The sequence below is a fragment of the Micromys minutus genome (genome assembly GCF_963924665.1).
Source record: "Micromys minutus genome assembly, chromosome: 12".
Taxonomy (NCBI): domain Eukaryota; kingdom Metazoa; phylum Chordata; class Mammalia; order Rodentia; family Muridae; genus Micromys; species Micromys minutus.
The window spans coordinates 60,094,434-60,109,893 of record NC_137981.1 but is presented as its reverse complement, the minus strand read 5'-3'; the positions used below and the strand labels follow the sequence as shown (position 1 = coordinate 60,109,893).

General features: G+C 43.0%; 1 protein-coding gene across 3 annotated transcripts in view; it reads left to right on the top strand.

Moving 5' to 3' along the window:
- Positions 1–15,255, top strand: part of RCBTB1 (RCC1 and BTB domain containing protein 1) — a 29,973-nt gene extending 14,718 nt beyond the window's left edge. For all 3 annotated transcript variants that reach the window (XM_080925955.1, XM_080925954.1, XM_080925956.1), the window contains exons 7-13: positions 1,695–1,802; positions 2,669–2,811; positions 4,256–4,446; positions 6,167–6,293; positions 7,789–7,940; positions 8,281–8,411; positions 13,309–15,255. In XM_080925955.1, coding sequence (XP_080782081.1) covers positions 1,695–1,802; positions 2,669–2,811; positions 4,256–4,446; positions 6,167–6,293; positions 7,789–7,940; positions 8,281–8,411; positions 13,309–13,449 — 993 coding nt within the window. In that variant the 3' untranslated portion in view covers positions 13,450–15,255. The remainder of the gene's footprint in view (positions 1–1,694; positions 1,803–2,668; positions 2,812–4,255; positions 4,447–6,166; positions 6,294–7,788; positions 7,941–8,280; positions 8,412–13,308) is intronic.
- The last annotated feature ends 205 nt before the right edge of the window (positions 15,256–15,460 follow it).

Sequence of the window (15,460 nt, the reverse complement as noted above, 5' to 3'; positions counted from 1 at the left end):
AGCTTAACTTTAAGATGATTGTTACATATTTTTACAAAGGGGAAGATAATGAAGCGTGTAAATTTGTATGCATTTCTATACATTAAATAGCCTTTTCCTCATTTTGTTAATAGTCTCGTGTGTGTCCTTCCATACTTTTCTCTATAAGCAGTATTCTACAGATGAGTCTAATTACTTTTTAACAAATGTGACAATTATACATCTCTGCCTCTCTCTGTCATTCTTTGGCCTGCTGTTCCTTGGCCCGCCTCACAGCATCTGTGGTCTCTGGCGTCTCAGATGTCTCTGTATCATATCTTCATGCTGCTTGGGTTTGCTTCTGTGGTGACGTGCACGTGGAACTCTGCAGAAGGGCATTTCAGTTGTTTCTGTCACTTTGCTATTGAGAGTAACACTGCACTATCAGTGTGTATATCTTAATATATTATGTAGGTGTTTCTATAGAATACATGCCCAGCATAGAATTTCTAGGTCATGAAGTGTGCCATTAAGAATATGGACAAACTACTGGAGATTCCTCTCCAGAAGGCTGGTGCCTGTTTTTATGGAATTGTTGATGTGCCCGCCTCTCCCTCTCTCCCTCTCTACTTTGTCCTAAAAGCTTCACCGTGCATTCGCTACCTCAGTGCAGGGCTTGGTGCCACCAAAGGTTGTAGACTTCTAATTTGAACGTAATCTTTTAAAATCTGTTCTTGTTAGACTTTATTACTGTGACCCTCATTGTACATTCCAGGTCATTCGCCCCCCTGACTAGCCTGTGCTGGCTGCTGCTTCCAGCTCGTGGTGCATAGGGACCGGTTCTGAGATCCCCTGTAACTGCTTAGTTCAGAGCCCGTGAGTGCTCACTTGTTACTGATGGGATGTGAAATTACCTACTAAATAGTTTTCTGTCTCTCACCCATTTACTCTATTCTCTCTCCGACCTTTTAAAAGTGAAAGTTTAATCTCCATTTTAAATATTGTAGTAGAACTTCTTAGATGTATTTCATATTTCACTTTGCTTTTTGTCTGATTGTCTGTCCCTTTGTTTTGGAGATGGCGTCTTGGTGTGTAGCACTTGCTGGTCTGGTTCTTCATATTTAGCCCAGTCTGGCCTTGAGTTTGTAGCAGTCAGTCTCCTTGTCTCTACCTTAGAGCTGGTATGACAGGCATTCACATAATACCTGGCTTTTTTTAAATCAGTTTATTATCTGACTCTTCTCCTACCACGTTTGTACCTACTCATTTTCAGTTCCTTCTGGGACGTTCTGTGTGCCCTCTGCCTGGGATGCCATCATCTAGCCCTGCTTGGTACTTCCACTTAAAAGCCTTTCCTAACAGTTCCTCTTAGAATTCCTGTTCTCACTGTTCCTGTGACCTCGATGACCTCTGGCATGGCTTCTGCTACCCATTCACCCAGTGTGCACATGCTCTTTGCCTCTGTTGAACTTTGGCTAAAGACTCCTCCTTAGTGTCTTTACTATGTAGGATGTGTGATAGGTACTTCTGATCATCAGTGGCCCTCAGCTCCCTCATCTGTGGAGTGAAGAGATGGGAGTAGATGCTCAGTTCAATCACTGTCACCCTCAACGTCTCTGAATTCCACCTGTAGGATGACATCGTGCACAGTACAGGTTCTGGGGGCTCTGATTAGTTTAGGACAGGACTTGTGCTCCCATGGGCAGTTTCCACCGTCCTCTCTTCTCTCCTCTCAGGTATATGGCTGGGGCTACAACGGCAATGGGCAGCTGGGCTTGGGAAACAACGGCAACCAGTTGACCCCAGTGAGAGTGGCAGCCCTGCACGGTGTGTGTGTGAACCAGGTACACGCTGCATTTTCTGGCCAGGCAGCCCCACTCACCTTTCACGCTTTGATGGTGCTGCCCCTTGTCTACTTCTTCCTCGGGATGTCCAGGCTTATTGAGCTGGAGCTGGACTGGAGGGAGGGACGCTTGGCCTGCAGCTGCGAGGCTCCAAAAACAGCTCTCTAAGGAGATGGCTTCAGTGAGACCGCTCATTTAATTGGGGGAACAAAGGCTAAACCTCTGGGGAGTGGGTAAAAGCTTTCAGGATAAATGTGCATCATTGGCCTGGGACAAGATTTTGGGACTGCCTTATTTGCATGAAGAGGAATTCTAGGTGCTTGCTGGGCAAAACCTTATAAGGATATAGGAAGCTAACCTGTAACCTGGCCACCGGGCTATTTGACCACCTCAAGGGTAGCAAAGGTGGAGGATAAGGACATGTGCGTCAGGACATGCAGGCCCAGGGCAGTGAGGGGGCAGTCCTACTCCTGAAGGTCTAGAGACAGATTTTGGGTTTGGACATGCTTTAATGCCACTCTTGCTCCAGCCCACTCCCCATCTCATGGCTCCCACGTGATGAAGGATGTGTTGGAGGTTAATTGTTTTGTCATTCATTTCTGGCAACTCTTTATTCCTTTACCTTTTATATTTAATATTTTAGCCTTCTGATTTCTCCATAAGAAAAGGGAGGCCCTTGGTATTGAACATGGTCTTCTTCACAGAGTAAAGAAGCTCATGAAGAAGTCCAGTAGTCAAAGGGTTGGGGTTCTCTGGTGTTTCTGACTATCCCAGCAAATGCAGTCCGCAGAGATTGGCTGGGCTAACGGTTGGTTGCCCTGCTCTGCCTGTCCCCTAGTATGGTGAGCATGTGTGTTTCCTTTCAGATTGTCTGCGGTTACGCACATACACTAGCACTCACAGACGAGGGCTTGCTCTATGCCTGGGGAGCTAACACCTATGGGCAACTGGGAACTGGAAGTAAGAACAACCTGCTGAGCCCAACACAAATCATGGTGGAAAAAGAAAGGTAATTGGCCATGCCATGTCTTGGGACTGTTAGCAGAGCTGTGCCATTTGGCTTGGGACTCTAGTTTTTTAACATTCTCATTTTGATGGAAGTGATTTATGAGTCAGAATGAACATGTGTAATCTTGCCCTGTCTTCTGAGGTGCCCACCTGTGATTGGTAGAAACTAAAGCTTCTTAGTTATGAAAGACATGGAGTTGTCCATTACAAAGGGAGGTTATCTAGGGTCTGTAATACTGAAATGCAGAGTGTAGCACGAACTCTGTACCAACTAAATTCACTTTTAAATAATTAAAATTGCTTTTTAAAGAGCATTTGCTGTTTAAATATTGGTTTCTCTTTAATGTCTGCTATTGGGATACATACTTAATGTTGTTCATCAAACTGTGAGTTATGCAGAGCATTTGTTTGGAATCCTGCCTAAGGAGCATTGAGAAAACTGAAGCAGGTCTGGCTTTTGGTTTGGAGTGTTCAGGGTCTGTGGGCCCTGCCCTGCCCCGTGGTGTTTATCCTAATGAAGATGCTGAACTCTGAATGGAGATGAGGGGAAGTATCTTAAAGGAAATGATGTATTGAAGATGTTTCCAAGGGGGTGTGGGGGAGAGGAGAGGAATGGTTGGATAAGGGAAGTATTTGTAAGTAACTGAGTTTGGTCCCCAGAACCTATATGTAAAAAGCCAGATGTAGTGTGTGTACTTGGAATCTCAGCACTGGGAAGGTGGGGACAAGGTATCCGGAATTACACCTGAGGTTGTCTTCCAGCCTTGACACAAAGGTGCACTTCACCCTCACACACACCCCCATGAAAACACACACAGAGAGAAAAAAGGTTTTTTTAAGTTTTTTTTTTTAAGTTTAATGTATGAGTTTTTTGCCTTGGTGTATATGTGTGTACAGTGTGTGTGTGCTGATGTCTGTGGAGTTAGAAAAGTGTCTCAGATATTCTAGTACTGGAATTATAGTTGATTGTGAGCCACCATGTTGGTGCTGTGACCCCAACCTAGGTCCTCTACAAAAACAAAAAAGTGTTCTTAACCTCTGAGCTATCTCTCCAGTTTGTTTGTTTACGGTTTATTATCCCAGAACAGGGAAGACATTTTGTCATTGTCCACTGTCCTCATTGCTTTTAGCTTCCAGTCCCTTTTCAGGTTTGCCTCAACAGTATGTGGTATTTATATATTCTCAAATGACCTTAGGTGATAAATGGGACCCTCAGAGGAGTGTGTGTGTGTGTCTGTGTGTGTGTGTGTGTGTGTGTGTGTGTGTGGTTAGGGGACCAGGGATGTTTCCTGACCTTTGGTTTTGTAAGCAGGATTTATTGCTGATGTCACTGATCTTGGGCTGGCACCTGAGCTGTTCAGTCATGAACTTCTAAGTTACTCTGCGGAGTGTGCTTAGAGACAAATGTGAAAAGGAGGTAACATGAATTTTTCTTAATTTTTCAGGGTTATAGAGATTGCGGCCTGTCACTCCACCCACACATCTGCTGCCAAGACACAAGGCGGGCACGTGTACATGTGGGGCCAGTGCCGCGGCCAGTCAGTGACCCTTCCACACCTCACCCACTTCTCCTGCACAGACGATGTGTTTGCCTGCTTTGGCACCCCAGCTGTCTCGTGGCGCCTCCTGTCTGTAGGTAAGCTGCTTAAGCCTGCTTCCACCCAGGGTCACCAACTCCCATTCCCTACATATTGGGTACATTGTACATTGTTAGGTTCTAGGGTGTTTTCTGTATGCTGGCTTTAATGCTTTTCCTGAATAATAATCAGATTCATGCATAGATCATGAAACACTTCCACGGTCTTCGTTTTTCTTCCCTGAGTACTTGTATTTTAGTTGAATTCATATTTAATAACAAAATTAATCAATACAGTCAGGTGGCATTTAGTCCATTCATAATTCTTTGCACCCACGTTGCACCAGATGAAGCTCCAGATGTTTTCACTACTCCTAACGGCACCCACAGCTCACTAAGCAGCCAAGCCTCATCCACATGCCCTTTCAATGAGAAAAGGAATTAAGGTGCTGCTTAACTTAAGGAAAAACAAAGAATATTTTTAAAATGTATTTTACCATCTCTGTTAGTGTAACACAGTGTATATTTGCAATAAATACAATGATGAAAAAAAAGAAAAAGAAAATTGGTTCAGTGGGTGGGACTGTTTGATTATAATCACACTTATGTTTAGCACACACAGACAGATAGGTCTGTGCAGCACAGCCTGTATTTTCAAAGGCTTCTCCAGGTCTTTGTATGTTAAAGTGCAGAGATCTTTCTCAGAACACTATTTAATACTGTTTGGAGAGTAAAACTAGCCACTTACCTTATCTCATACATGGCTGCTTTCCTAAAAGTCAGAAGGATTGTACTGACCATCATGACCAAGAGGGGAAGCATTACTTCCATTCTGTGAGGAGATGCTGAGGAGCTATGAAAACCTTTGTTGTGGGTGAGCAGTTTGCCATCATTCGTGCCCTGCACACTCCCAGCTCAGCATTCCTGCCCTTTTCTCTAGAGTGCTGTAGGCCATGGGGTCAGGGGAGACTGGTCCTTCATATAAGGCCTAATTGCTTTTCAAAGCCAGCAGCACTCCGGGTTCATCCACTGTTCTTAGCCCAGGCCAGTGGAGATTTGTCTGCTATGGCTCAGTATCCAGCTTCTGGGTAGATCTTCCTCAGTGCCATTTGTTACTTTTGTTCCTTCACACATACAAAGTATCAGATGGATTTGTTCTGGATCCTTGACTGTGTTCACAATAACACTGTGCTCCTTAGGTAGACTCATCACAGCATTTTATGTCAGGTAACACCACTGAATTTCCTATAAATGCTTGACTCCTTACAGAAAAAGACAACATGGAAGTACTGTTGTTTCACCATAAATTTTCAGAGCTAAGTGCAATGTTTAGATTTCAAATGGCTAAAAATTTCTCTGCTTAAGAACTGTTTGCATGGTAAGGTGTTTTGGATTCTTTACCTTTAGAATGTGCCAACTAACTACCCAAATCAGAGCCAAGATGTTCTTAGTTAAGGAAATTGGTAAGCAGTTAGTCCAGAAGAGAAACTACTCAGCTCATGAGAGATGAGTTGTATCCCCCTAAACTACCTGCGAGGTTTATTTTTATGTCTAATTACGCAGGAAGACTGTCATTTGACTTAACCCAACGTATTTTGTTTTGTTGGTAGGTTATAGATGAATTTCTTTAATACTGTGAAGTAGATTTGCCAGCTGACTCATGGGCTTTGTTGACCAGAAATTGAGTGGAATTGAACATCATGATTACTATTTGGAAGCCTTTCATGCCTGACTCTTTCTCTTGAGCTGTGTGTGTTAACCGTCTCTCTGTTGCCCTCAGAGCATGAAGACTTTTTAACAGTTGCAGAGTCACTGAAGAAAGAATTTGATAGTCCAGAAACGGCTGATCTCAAGTTTCGAATTGATGGGAAATATATTCACGTCCATAAAGCTGTTTTGAAAATCAGGTATTTTCACATTCGAGCTGTCAGTAACGTGGTTACCTCCACTTGTCTGTTACAGCCCAGAGCAGACATAGTATGTGTTCTATGTCTCTGTACTATGGCAGTACAGAGAAGTACCACAGACAGTTCCTTCTCCTTCCCAAGGGTATTTTAATGTGTGTTCATGCAACTTTTAGAAAATGGGGGAGTATAAATATTTATATTCTGGAAGATTTTGAGGGGGAAGGAGTGGGTTTTTTCCCATTGTTTAGTTTTTCCCAGTCCTGGAAATTGTAACCAGTCTTGTGCATAGTAGGCAAGTATCCCTAGTTCTTATTTTCTTGCCCACATTACAAATGGGCTAGCGATATAGCTCAGTAGTACAGCACTTGCCTAGCATAGCCAATGCCCTGAATTTGATTCCCCAACAGTAAAAATAAATGAAAATATCTTTTGTAGATATTTTATTTGCATGCTGAATTTGTGAGTAAATGTCAATATATATCCTCTTCTGTTCAAGATTAGTTTTCCCCTTATAGAAAACTTATAATCAGGAATGCAGATTACTAACTAAAGGAAAGTTGTTTAAACAGAACAAGGGGCAGGAGTTCCTGAATGAATGTGAGGGCCGGAGCACTAATTAGTAATGATCAGATGATTGTTTACTTAGATCACCACCACAGAGAAGACACACGAAAACTCAAACCATTGAATTAACCATTATGCCTTTGTTTCCTCAAAGTTTAAAACCCATTGGTGGGTGGAGATACAGCTCGGTTGGCAGAGTCCTTGCCTAACTTAGGAGAGGCCTTGGGCTAGAACTTGCACTGCAGGAAACCGGTGCTTCCCAGCACTTTATGGGTGGAAGCAGTAGAACGATAAATTTAAGACCATTGCAAAGCCGTATGTTGTTAGTTAGACTAATAACTGCATGAGCCACAGAAGCAGATGAAAAGATGACTAGGTATGTCTTTACCTACTACTCTGTAACTCTGTGTGTGTGTGTGTGTGTGTGTGTGTGTGTGTGTGTGTGTGTGTTTGTGTTCTATAATTTCTAACCCATTACTCCATCGTGCCTTGCTTAGAAATATTTTTTAACTTCTCAAAGAAACTATCCCTGAACTGATTTGTTTGGACTCTGAGTGAATATTTTGTATTCCTGTACCATATTTCACTCTACCACTAAGCTACATCCCCAGCCCTCCGTGTGTTGTTTAAAATGCATTTCTGCATACATAAAACAAAACAAAATGATCCAAACACTTGCTTAGAATGGGGGCAGTGCTGCTGAAGTGCTAGGGATTTCTGGGCTCTCTAGATAATTGATACTGTTAAATGGTGATATTAAGATGAAAATAATTTTATCAGGTATACATAAAAGACCTTCCATAGCAATTACTTTTGACGCTAAATAGTTAATGATCCCAGCTTATGCCAGCACAGAAGGTAAAGGGTACCTCTAATATCTGGTTACTCTATCTCAGCCTTTTCAGTAGGTAAGTCTTTGCTTTTGTTGTAGGTGTGAGCACTTTCGGTCCATGTTTCAGTCCTACTGGAATGAGGACATGAAGGAGGTGATAGAGGTAGACCAGTTTTCTTACCCCGTGTACCGTGCCTTCCTCCAGTACCTCTACACAGACACCGTGGATCTGCCACCTGAGGATGCTATAGGTACGGCATTGGGACTGGCCAGGCCATGTGGCCATGGCTGTATCCTATTCTTAGAGAGCTCTAATGTGTAGTAATTTACAGGTGTATAGACTTTTATGTACTTAAAAATAATAATATGTAAGTGAACATCTCTAAAATGTTACTATAGTTTAAAATTATGGACATAGTTTGTAACTGTAAATGTATTTAAATTTTTTTAATATCAAAGTATGAGTTTCTAATGCATTTAACCTTTTAGAAACAAAATCAAGAAGTAAATCCAAGCTCTGAGCCTGAGTGACAGCGTTGTCAGTCACAGTGTGCACTGCGAGCCACTGAGATTCCGCTTTCTGCCTTTCAGGCCTTTTGGACTTGGCAACATCGTACTGTGAGAACAGACTGAAGAGGCTTTGTCAGCACATCATCAAGCGAGGGATTACTGTGGAGAATGCTTTTTCATTGTTCTCTGCTGCAGTCAGATATGACGCAGAGGTAACAACGCAGTGCCCCAGCTCCCTCATTGCCAGCCCACTTCCCTCTCTGCTGTGACACAGCATGGCTCGCTTCACCTCCTTTACTGACTCAGTGGCAAGCCTCAGATGAAATCTGCCTTTGCTTCTTTACATCTCTGTTCACAGTTCAGAATCGGTGTTTTTCTGCCTCTGCTTTAAAGTAACTGGCTGAGGGCTGTACAGTGGGAGTACGGGGTGCTGGGCTCCGCTGGACTGACAGGCAGCGAGCTTTACTTCCAGTCTTCTGACCTGGGGCATCTGTCTGTCTGTCTGCAGACCTGCTCTGCTGAGTCCACAGTCAGAAGCCCAGAGTACTGTTGGCTTTCCATCCGTGTGGGTCTGGAATTCTGTTACTGTCATGTAGCTTAGTTCCTCTGTGAAGACTACTGTGTACTGCCTCTTTTTATTAACTTAAAGGTTTTTAGTGCACATGCAGTGTGTGTGTGTGTGTGTGTGTGTGTGTGTGTGTGTGTGTGTGTGTGTGTGTACATGTTCAGACAACTCTGGGGAGTCAGTTCCTTCTTCCACCTTTACATGGACTCCAGAGTTGTTAGGGTTATGCTGCAGATGTCCTTACCCACTAAGCCATCCCCGCAGTTTCCATTTTGTTTGTTTTCAAGTCTGCGTTTCTCAGATTTCTAGAGTCTGGTGAGTGGTGTTCTGGAGTGTGTATGCCACTGACCATTCCTGATTGAGCAGAGCCACAGCTTCTGAGCAGAACCTGCCCCTGGCTGACTGTACAGTGCTGGTGCACGGCAGCCATGCTGGTGAACGGTAGAGACAATGCCACAAAGGCTGCAGGAGATGTTAATGAGCGCACAGCGGACAAGGCTGGCTTTGCTGAGTACACCAGAAGCCTGTCTTTTAGAGTACTTTGCCATTTGACGATGCAGCCTCAATAACTGGGAATTTATCAAAGACACACATTCTAGCTCCTGAGGTGTCACAGGGGACAGACAGTCTGTAACACTTGGGGGTTGAGTTGACCATTATGCCTTTTATTTTCAAAATGTGTCCTATTTTTGTTTGAGGTTCTTTTATGGTAATAAATATTTCACAAGGTCAGATGCAGATGATTTTGGAACCTGACAACAAATGGAAATGTGGTTAGCATGAATTACAGCTAATGAAAGATGGAGGTGGGGTTGACTTCCTCCCTTCCTTCCTGTACCACTGGGAGCCTCTGTTAGACTCATTCTTATACAACAGTATAATTTTAAATTGGATTGATTGTAACTAATTTTTTTTTTTTTTGCTACTTTTAATGATGGTTCTTAAACACTTTAGCCTCCCTTTTAACCCACCACCAACCAAAGGTAGGGGTGAAGTGGACCTGTTTAGAAAGGTTCTTTGGGGTAACTCCCATCAGTGTTGTCTGGAAATCAGCAGTTCAGTTCACAGGTCAGCAGCAGCAGCTCAAGCCCCTGGCAAATAGTTCATGAACATACCAGCCATCCAGTCCAGCTGAGTCAGGACAGCAAACACACACACCAGCCGTCCAGTCCAGCAGAGTCGGGACAGCAAACACACAGCTGCAGCAGTAGCACAACCTAGCAGAGACAGCCAGGCCTCGGTCTTGGCACGAGTCAGCAGGAGGGACCAGGAAAAGTTCACAGCTGTGCCTGTCTCGTCAAAGTGAAGAGATCGAAAATGAGACCAAGAAGCCTTGCACAGCTAGCTGTATAAGCAAGCCTGACGCAGCCCCTTCAAGTCCTTTTTATATCCCTTCAAACATCACATGGCCCCCACCGGGCTTGCCTCAGCATGTGCGTCTGTCTCAGCTCACATCACTCTGCCTCAGAAGCAGCAAGAAGATTTTTGCTATGGTTTCTTTCTATGGTGTCCTGACAAATGGAACTCAACTCCAGAGTGTAAGGCAGACCAACACGTGTGTATTTAGCAAAGAATGTTTCATCATGTGTCCTTTCATGTGCTTGCTTTAGCAGAACATCCTTTTGCTTTATGTCTGCTTCAGAAAATGTTCCTTCACGAGTCTGCCTTTAGCCTTTCACCTGTGTCCACTTCAGGAAAGCACTTCACGTGTTTGCCCCAGCAAAACACCATCCAACACAACTGACACTTCGAAGAACCCTTTTTTCTCCATTTGGGGATTGATTCTAGAGGAGATTGATTCTACACTCTTGTCCTTTTCCATACTTTTCCATGTTCTGTGATCAATCCTGTTGGTTTACAACAGCCAGGACAACCTGACCAGAGGCCACAACCTAGATCCTGTTACTGGAAATTTGTTCCCCACTTTCACCTAAAACCTACCTTTAAAGGTTTAGAGGAAAAGGCCAGACGTGCACCTGTAATCCCAGCAGTTAGGAGCTGAGGCAGCCTGCTTAGCATGAGTTTCAGTCTAGCCAGAGCTACACAGTGAGACCCTGCCTCAGAAAGAAGCAATGAAACAACCTGACAGGAGGAACTCTGTCTCTGTGGCTGGCAGCAGCCCACACCCTTTGCCCATCTTCTCTTATGCATAGTACATTAAGAACTGTTCCTTTACAGAGACTACAAATGAATGTGCTTGCCTGGAGCTTGTCACCGTGAGAGCAGAGCCAGTGCTCAAAAACATGCTGGACTGAATCATCGGATGTTTGAACCACCAAAAACATGTATTGAATAGAAAAATATGTTTAAGGCATTTCACTATAAAGTATTCAAGATAACATACAAACCTTAAATTCCACAAATATGTCACATTCGATGTGGAAAAAGAGTAGAATCCTTATGACACACTTAGATTTTTATACTGATATAATCAATGAGTAAATGTTCACATTTTTTCTTCAGACCTTGGCATGTAGTAAGTGTCCATAGTAGTGAGTGTTCAAATCAAATCCACTTATGTGTATTGTTAGTTGATTGGAAGTGACTGAGATTGGTAAATCAACTACAAACACGAATTTTGGAAACCCAGCTCTGGGGTAGCAGATCTGTTGGTTATGCCAAGAAGATGAAGGCAGCCCGCTCCTCAGTTACCTTCTTTGTAACAATGTCCACTCCTGCATGCGAAGGAAACTTGAAGTTAGTGTACAAAAGAAATGGAGCCTAGTAGCTGTGTGTTCAAAAGCAGTGCTGTGGGGAACACTTAGGAATGCGTGCTATCAGACTTGGTACACGCCTCAGTGCTCCAGCACAGCAGTGAGGAGCTAAAGCACGACCTCAGCAGAGCAGCTCTTCCATGCCACTGCACAGGATGTGTTTAAACACTAAGTTACAGGAGAACCTTTCCAGTAGCTGCGCCTACGGAGGGAAGTCTTCCCGTGACTGAGGGGTTCAGGAATTTGCTTTGTGTGTGAATGTTGTTTAACACCAGCGCTAAGCTGTCAGCATTGTTGTTATTGTTGTACTAGAAGGCAAGATGCAGTTTTCCTTAGTGAGCCTCAAGATTCTTTGGGTAGTAAGAGAAAACACCCTTGCCCCCCACACATACACATAATAACACATTTAAATATGTTCTGAAAAACAAAAGTGGAGGCCATGTTGGTCCAGAATGCAGTATTTGATATACTGAGGTAAACATGCAGTGTTTGCATTTGACTAAGCGTGGATGGTGGTCTCTACCACCAGGAGTGGACCTCACTGTTGGGGATAACCCTGGACAAACTGTTTCTCTGGCCGAGTGATTTTTTTAAAGACGGGGTAGTATTTGACTGTTACCGCTGAAGTTTTGGACTAAGTAAGAACACCACTAATCAAGAACACTATTGGTGTTTTAGCATTTTCAACCAGAGTGTTGTGGTCACTAGCCCAGTGTTTTAAGAAAATTGGTCGAAAGAAAGAAACAGCTTAGTTTTCAGATTGATGATTAGAATAATTTCATCTTGAGAGCTTAGGAGTGAGAGCCCAGTGGGTAGCAGGGACCCTGCTCAGTTGGAACCCACACACGACAAGGAGAACTAGGTCCCCAAGGTGTACTGTGACCTCCATGCTTGTGACACACACACACACATACACACACACACACACACACACAATATTTGGGGTTTTGGATTTTTTTTTCAAATTAGCGATTTAAAAATGTGTTCTCCCCTTCTAATTACAGTAAATCTGACACTGTGTCTGCCCAAGATCCACTTTGTAATTTCTCCACAGACTTACACATTTTAGTTTCTAGTACAAAGACTCTCAGTTTTACATTCATACATTGGAGTGGTCTCAATATACATATCAATTTGTGTGATAAGTTTTTGTTTACACAAGTCACTACTAGGGGCCCAGATACTGGTGAATGTGTGTAGTAAGAGACACCATTTCTGTACTGTGCTTCACTGCCTAATGTTGGTAGTTTGGTGACTTCGTTCATCTATCTGAGAATGCTAATTTGTCTAAGACTCACCAGTTCCTTATGAACAGCATGCTATAAGATGTTGTATGCTACTTGGGCCTTTAAAAATGAAGTCATTTTTATTGGGAGACCTGGAAAGTAGAGTTTGTGGAATTTTTTTTAATATCATTTTAGGTAGATCACATATTTTATCTATTTCTATAAACCTTTTCTTTTAACTAGCCTACATCTTAATTTTCTGTTCTTAAATGTAACAAAATACTTAGGACTAAAGTGCTGTTGGGCTTTGTACATTGCTTTGAGACACTTGTAGTATGTGCTAGCTGTGGGAGGCCCCAGATGATTGTGTGCATGTGTGTACGTGCGTGCATGCATGTGTATCAAACTTGAGTTAGGGAAACCTTGCTTTTACTGTGCTGAGTAGATGGCAGGTGGTTTTCTGATAACATGGTTTGAGGTATCTGCTCTCTAGTATCTCTTTTGGGAAGGGTAAGAGAGTTGGGATGAGGGCTTAGCATCGAAACAGTTCACAGTTAATAAACAAAGGCCTCTTCCTGTTCTTGTTTTTGTTGTGTGTGTCCAGGATTTAGAAGAATTCTGCTTTAAGTTTTGCATCAATCATTTGACAGAAGTTACCCAGACTGCGGCGTTCTGGCAAATGGACGGTCCCCTGCTAAAGGAGTTCATTGCTAAAGCCAGTAAATGTGGAGCCTTTAAGAACTGAAGCCAAGGCTGCTGGGCTAGGTCTGAGAGCTCTGGGGCACTGTGGGTGAGGTGACTGCAGGTAACACTCCACAGGGACAGTGCTCCGTAGGAATATGTGAAGGATATTTGGTTCTTGTGAGTCTGTTTTTTACAACTCTTGTTTCTAGATGTGTATATTTTACATGTGATTTTCTTACATTTGACTGAACATTGGGAAAGGATGATAGTTTACATGCTTTTGTTCTTTTAATTTTAATGAGAAGACTTTTTGAACTTGGATTTTCAAAGTCAGTAAAATATCCCTGAACCTTTGGCCACAAGCGTTTCCACACTGCCTGTGGAGGACAGGCCCTGCCCAGTGCTTCCTGGGTGATGTTCACTGTCACCAACCTCCTGTGGGGTCACCAGGACTGTGGGAGCTCTTAAGGAATATTCTCAATGTACAGTAAACCCACTTAAACAGTCAAGAAATATTTAGGTTTCTGAGATGCTCGTAAGGCATAGGCACCTACAGCTGGAAAGATGGCTCAGCAGGTAAAGGCTTTTATCACCAAGCCTAATGACGTAACTGCAGTCCCCGGGATCCACATGTGGAAACACACAACAAACTTACAAGTTGTCCTCTTATCGATACCTGAGTACCATGTCCACACACAGCACAATAAAGAAGAATAAAAGATTTAGGTACTTATCGAGAAGTAACTGGAAATACCTGTGAAAAGCTGATGATAAGGAAGCGTTGTTCAGAAAAGGAGAGTGTTTCATAAATGAGAGTCTCCCCCGATTACCCAATAGAGCTCCACTCCAGTGACACTGGAGATCAGGGAGGACACTACTACCCTTCCCTCTCCCTGTAATTACTCACAACACACTCTACATGGCTGCTCTTTTCTGACGTGATGTGATTGTTAAAACCGCCCCTCTTACAGGACTCCATACAATGCTCACTGGTTTGGTGGGAGGAGTGTGGGCCAGATTCCATCAAATGTAACTGAAGCTCTGCAGTTTGGTTTTTCCCTTCTTTAGTTGAGTTAGGAATATTTTTGTCCTAGGTAAGCTAGGGCTCCCTAGTCATGTTTTTCCTGAGAAGATCATTTGTAAAAGGCTGGATCAGGTGGATGGTGACTGAGGCACCAAAGAGAGGCGGGCATGCTCACAGGCTAAATACAAACTCGAGCTCAAAGCCCCTCTTCCTGATCAGGTCACAGCTGTTGCCTGGTGCATTGGTAAGTGACGACTGCCTCCCAGGTGACAGTTTTCCTGACCAGGTGATGACTGGACATTGTTGGGATTTGCTGTAGTAGATCACCTGTAGAACCACAGTCCTGTAGACTTAGGGCCTCAAAGCAGTAACTTTAGAAAATGAACTGGTGGTCTGACTTGAAAAACTTCTCCATAAAAAAGCACAAATTACAGGTGCAAGTCCACTTCTATAGATAGTTCACCTGACAAAACACTGAGTTCCTGATACAGCTGAAGACACACTGTTAGCTTGCTGAGCAGCTAGTGAGTGTGAGTGAGTGAGTGTGTGTGTGTGTGTGTGTGTGTGTGTGTGTGTGTGTGTGTGTGAAAGAAAAGTCCTTTAAAAGGGGTTTGATTAATTTTTTTAATGCAATCTTTTTATTTTTCTACTTGGTTTTGGTTATAATCAGAAAACAAAAAAAACTATTCTTGAAATTGTTTTCTTCTGATATAATAATGGAAGCCAGAGAAGTCACACATTTCGTAAAAGAGCCCAAACTGTATCCAATTTTTATACTTCAGTAACTAGGATATGTTTATGTAATTTCTTGATTGACATGCTAATAAACAATCTCTTAAGGCACATGTGTACAATTGTGGTTGTTTTCCCCTTTAGTAATATAAAATACCTGAAAAGGGGGGAGGAACTTGATTAATATGTGGATTTCAGTAAAAAAAAAAAAAAAGTTATACAAAAAACTTCAAATAATGTGTGGTCCAGTTCCTGGAGGACAGAGAACGGGTGGCAGGAGCTGGGAGAGAACAGAGACGTTAAATGCAGAGTTTCT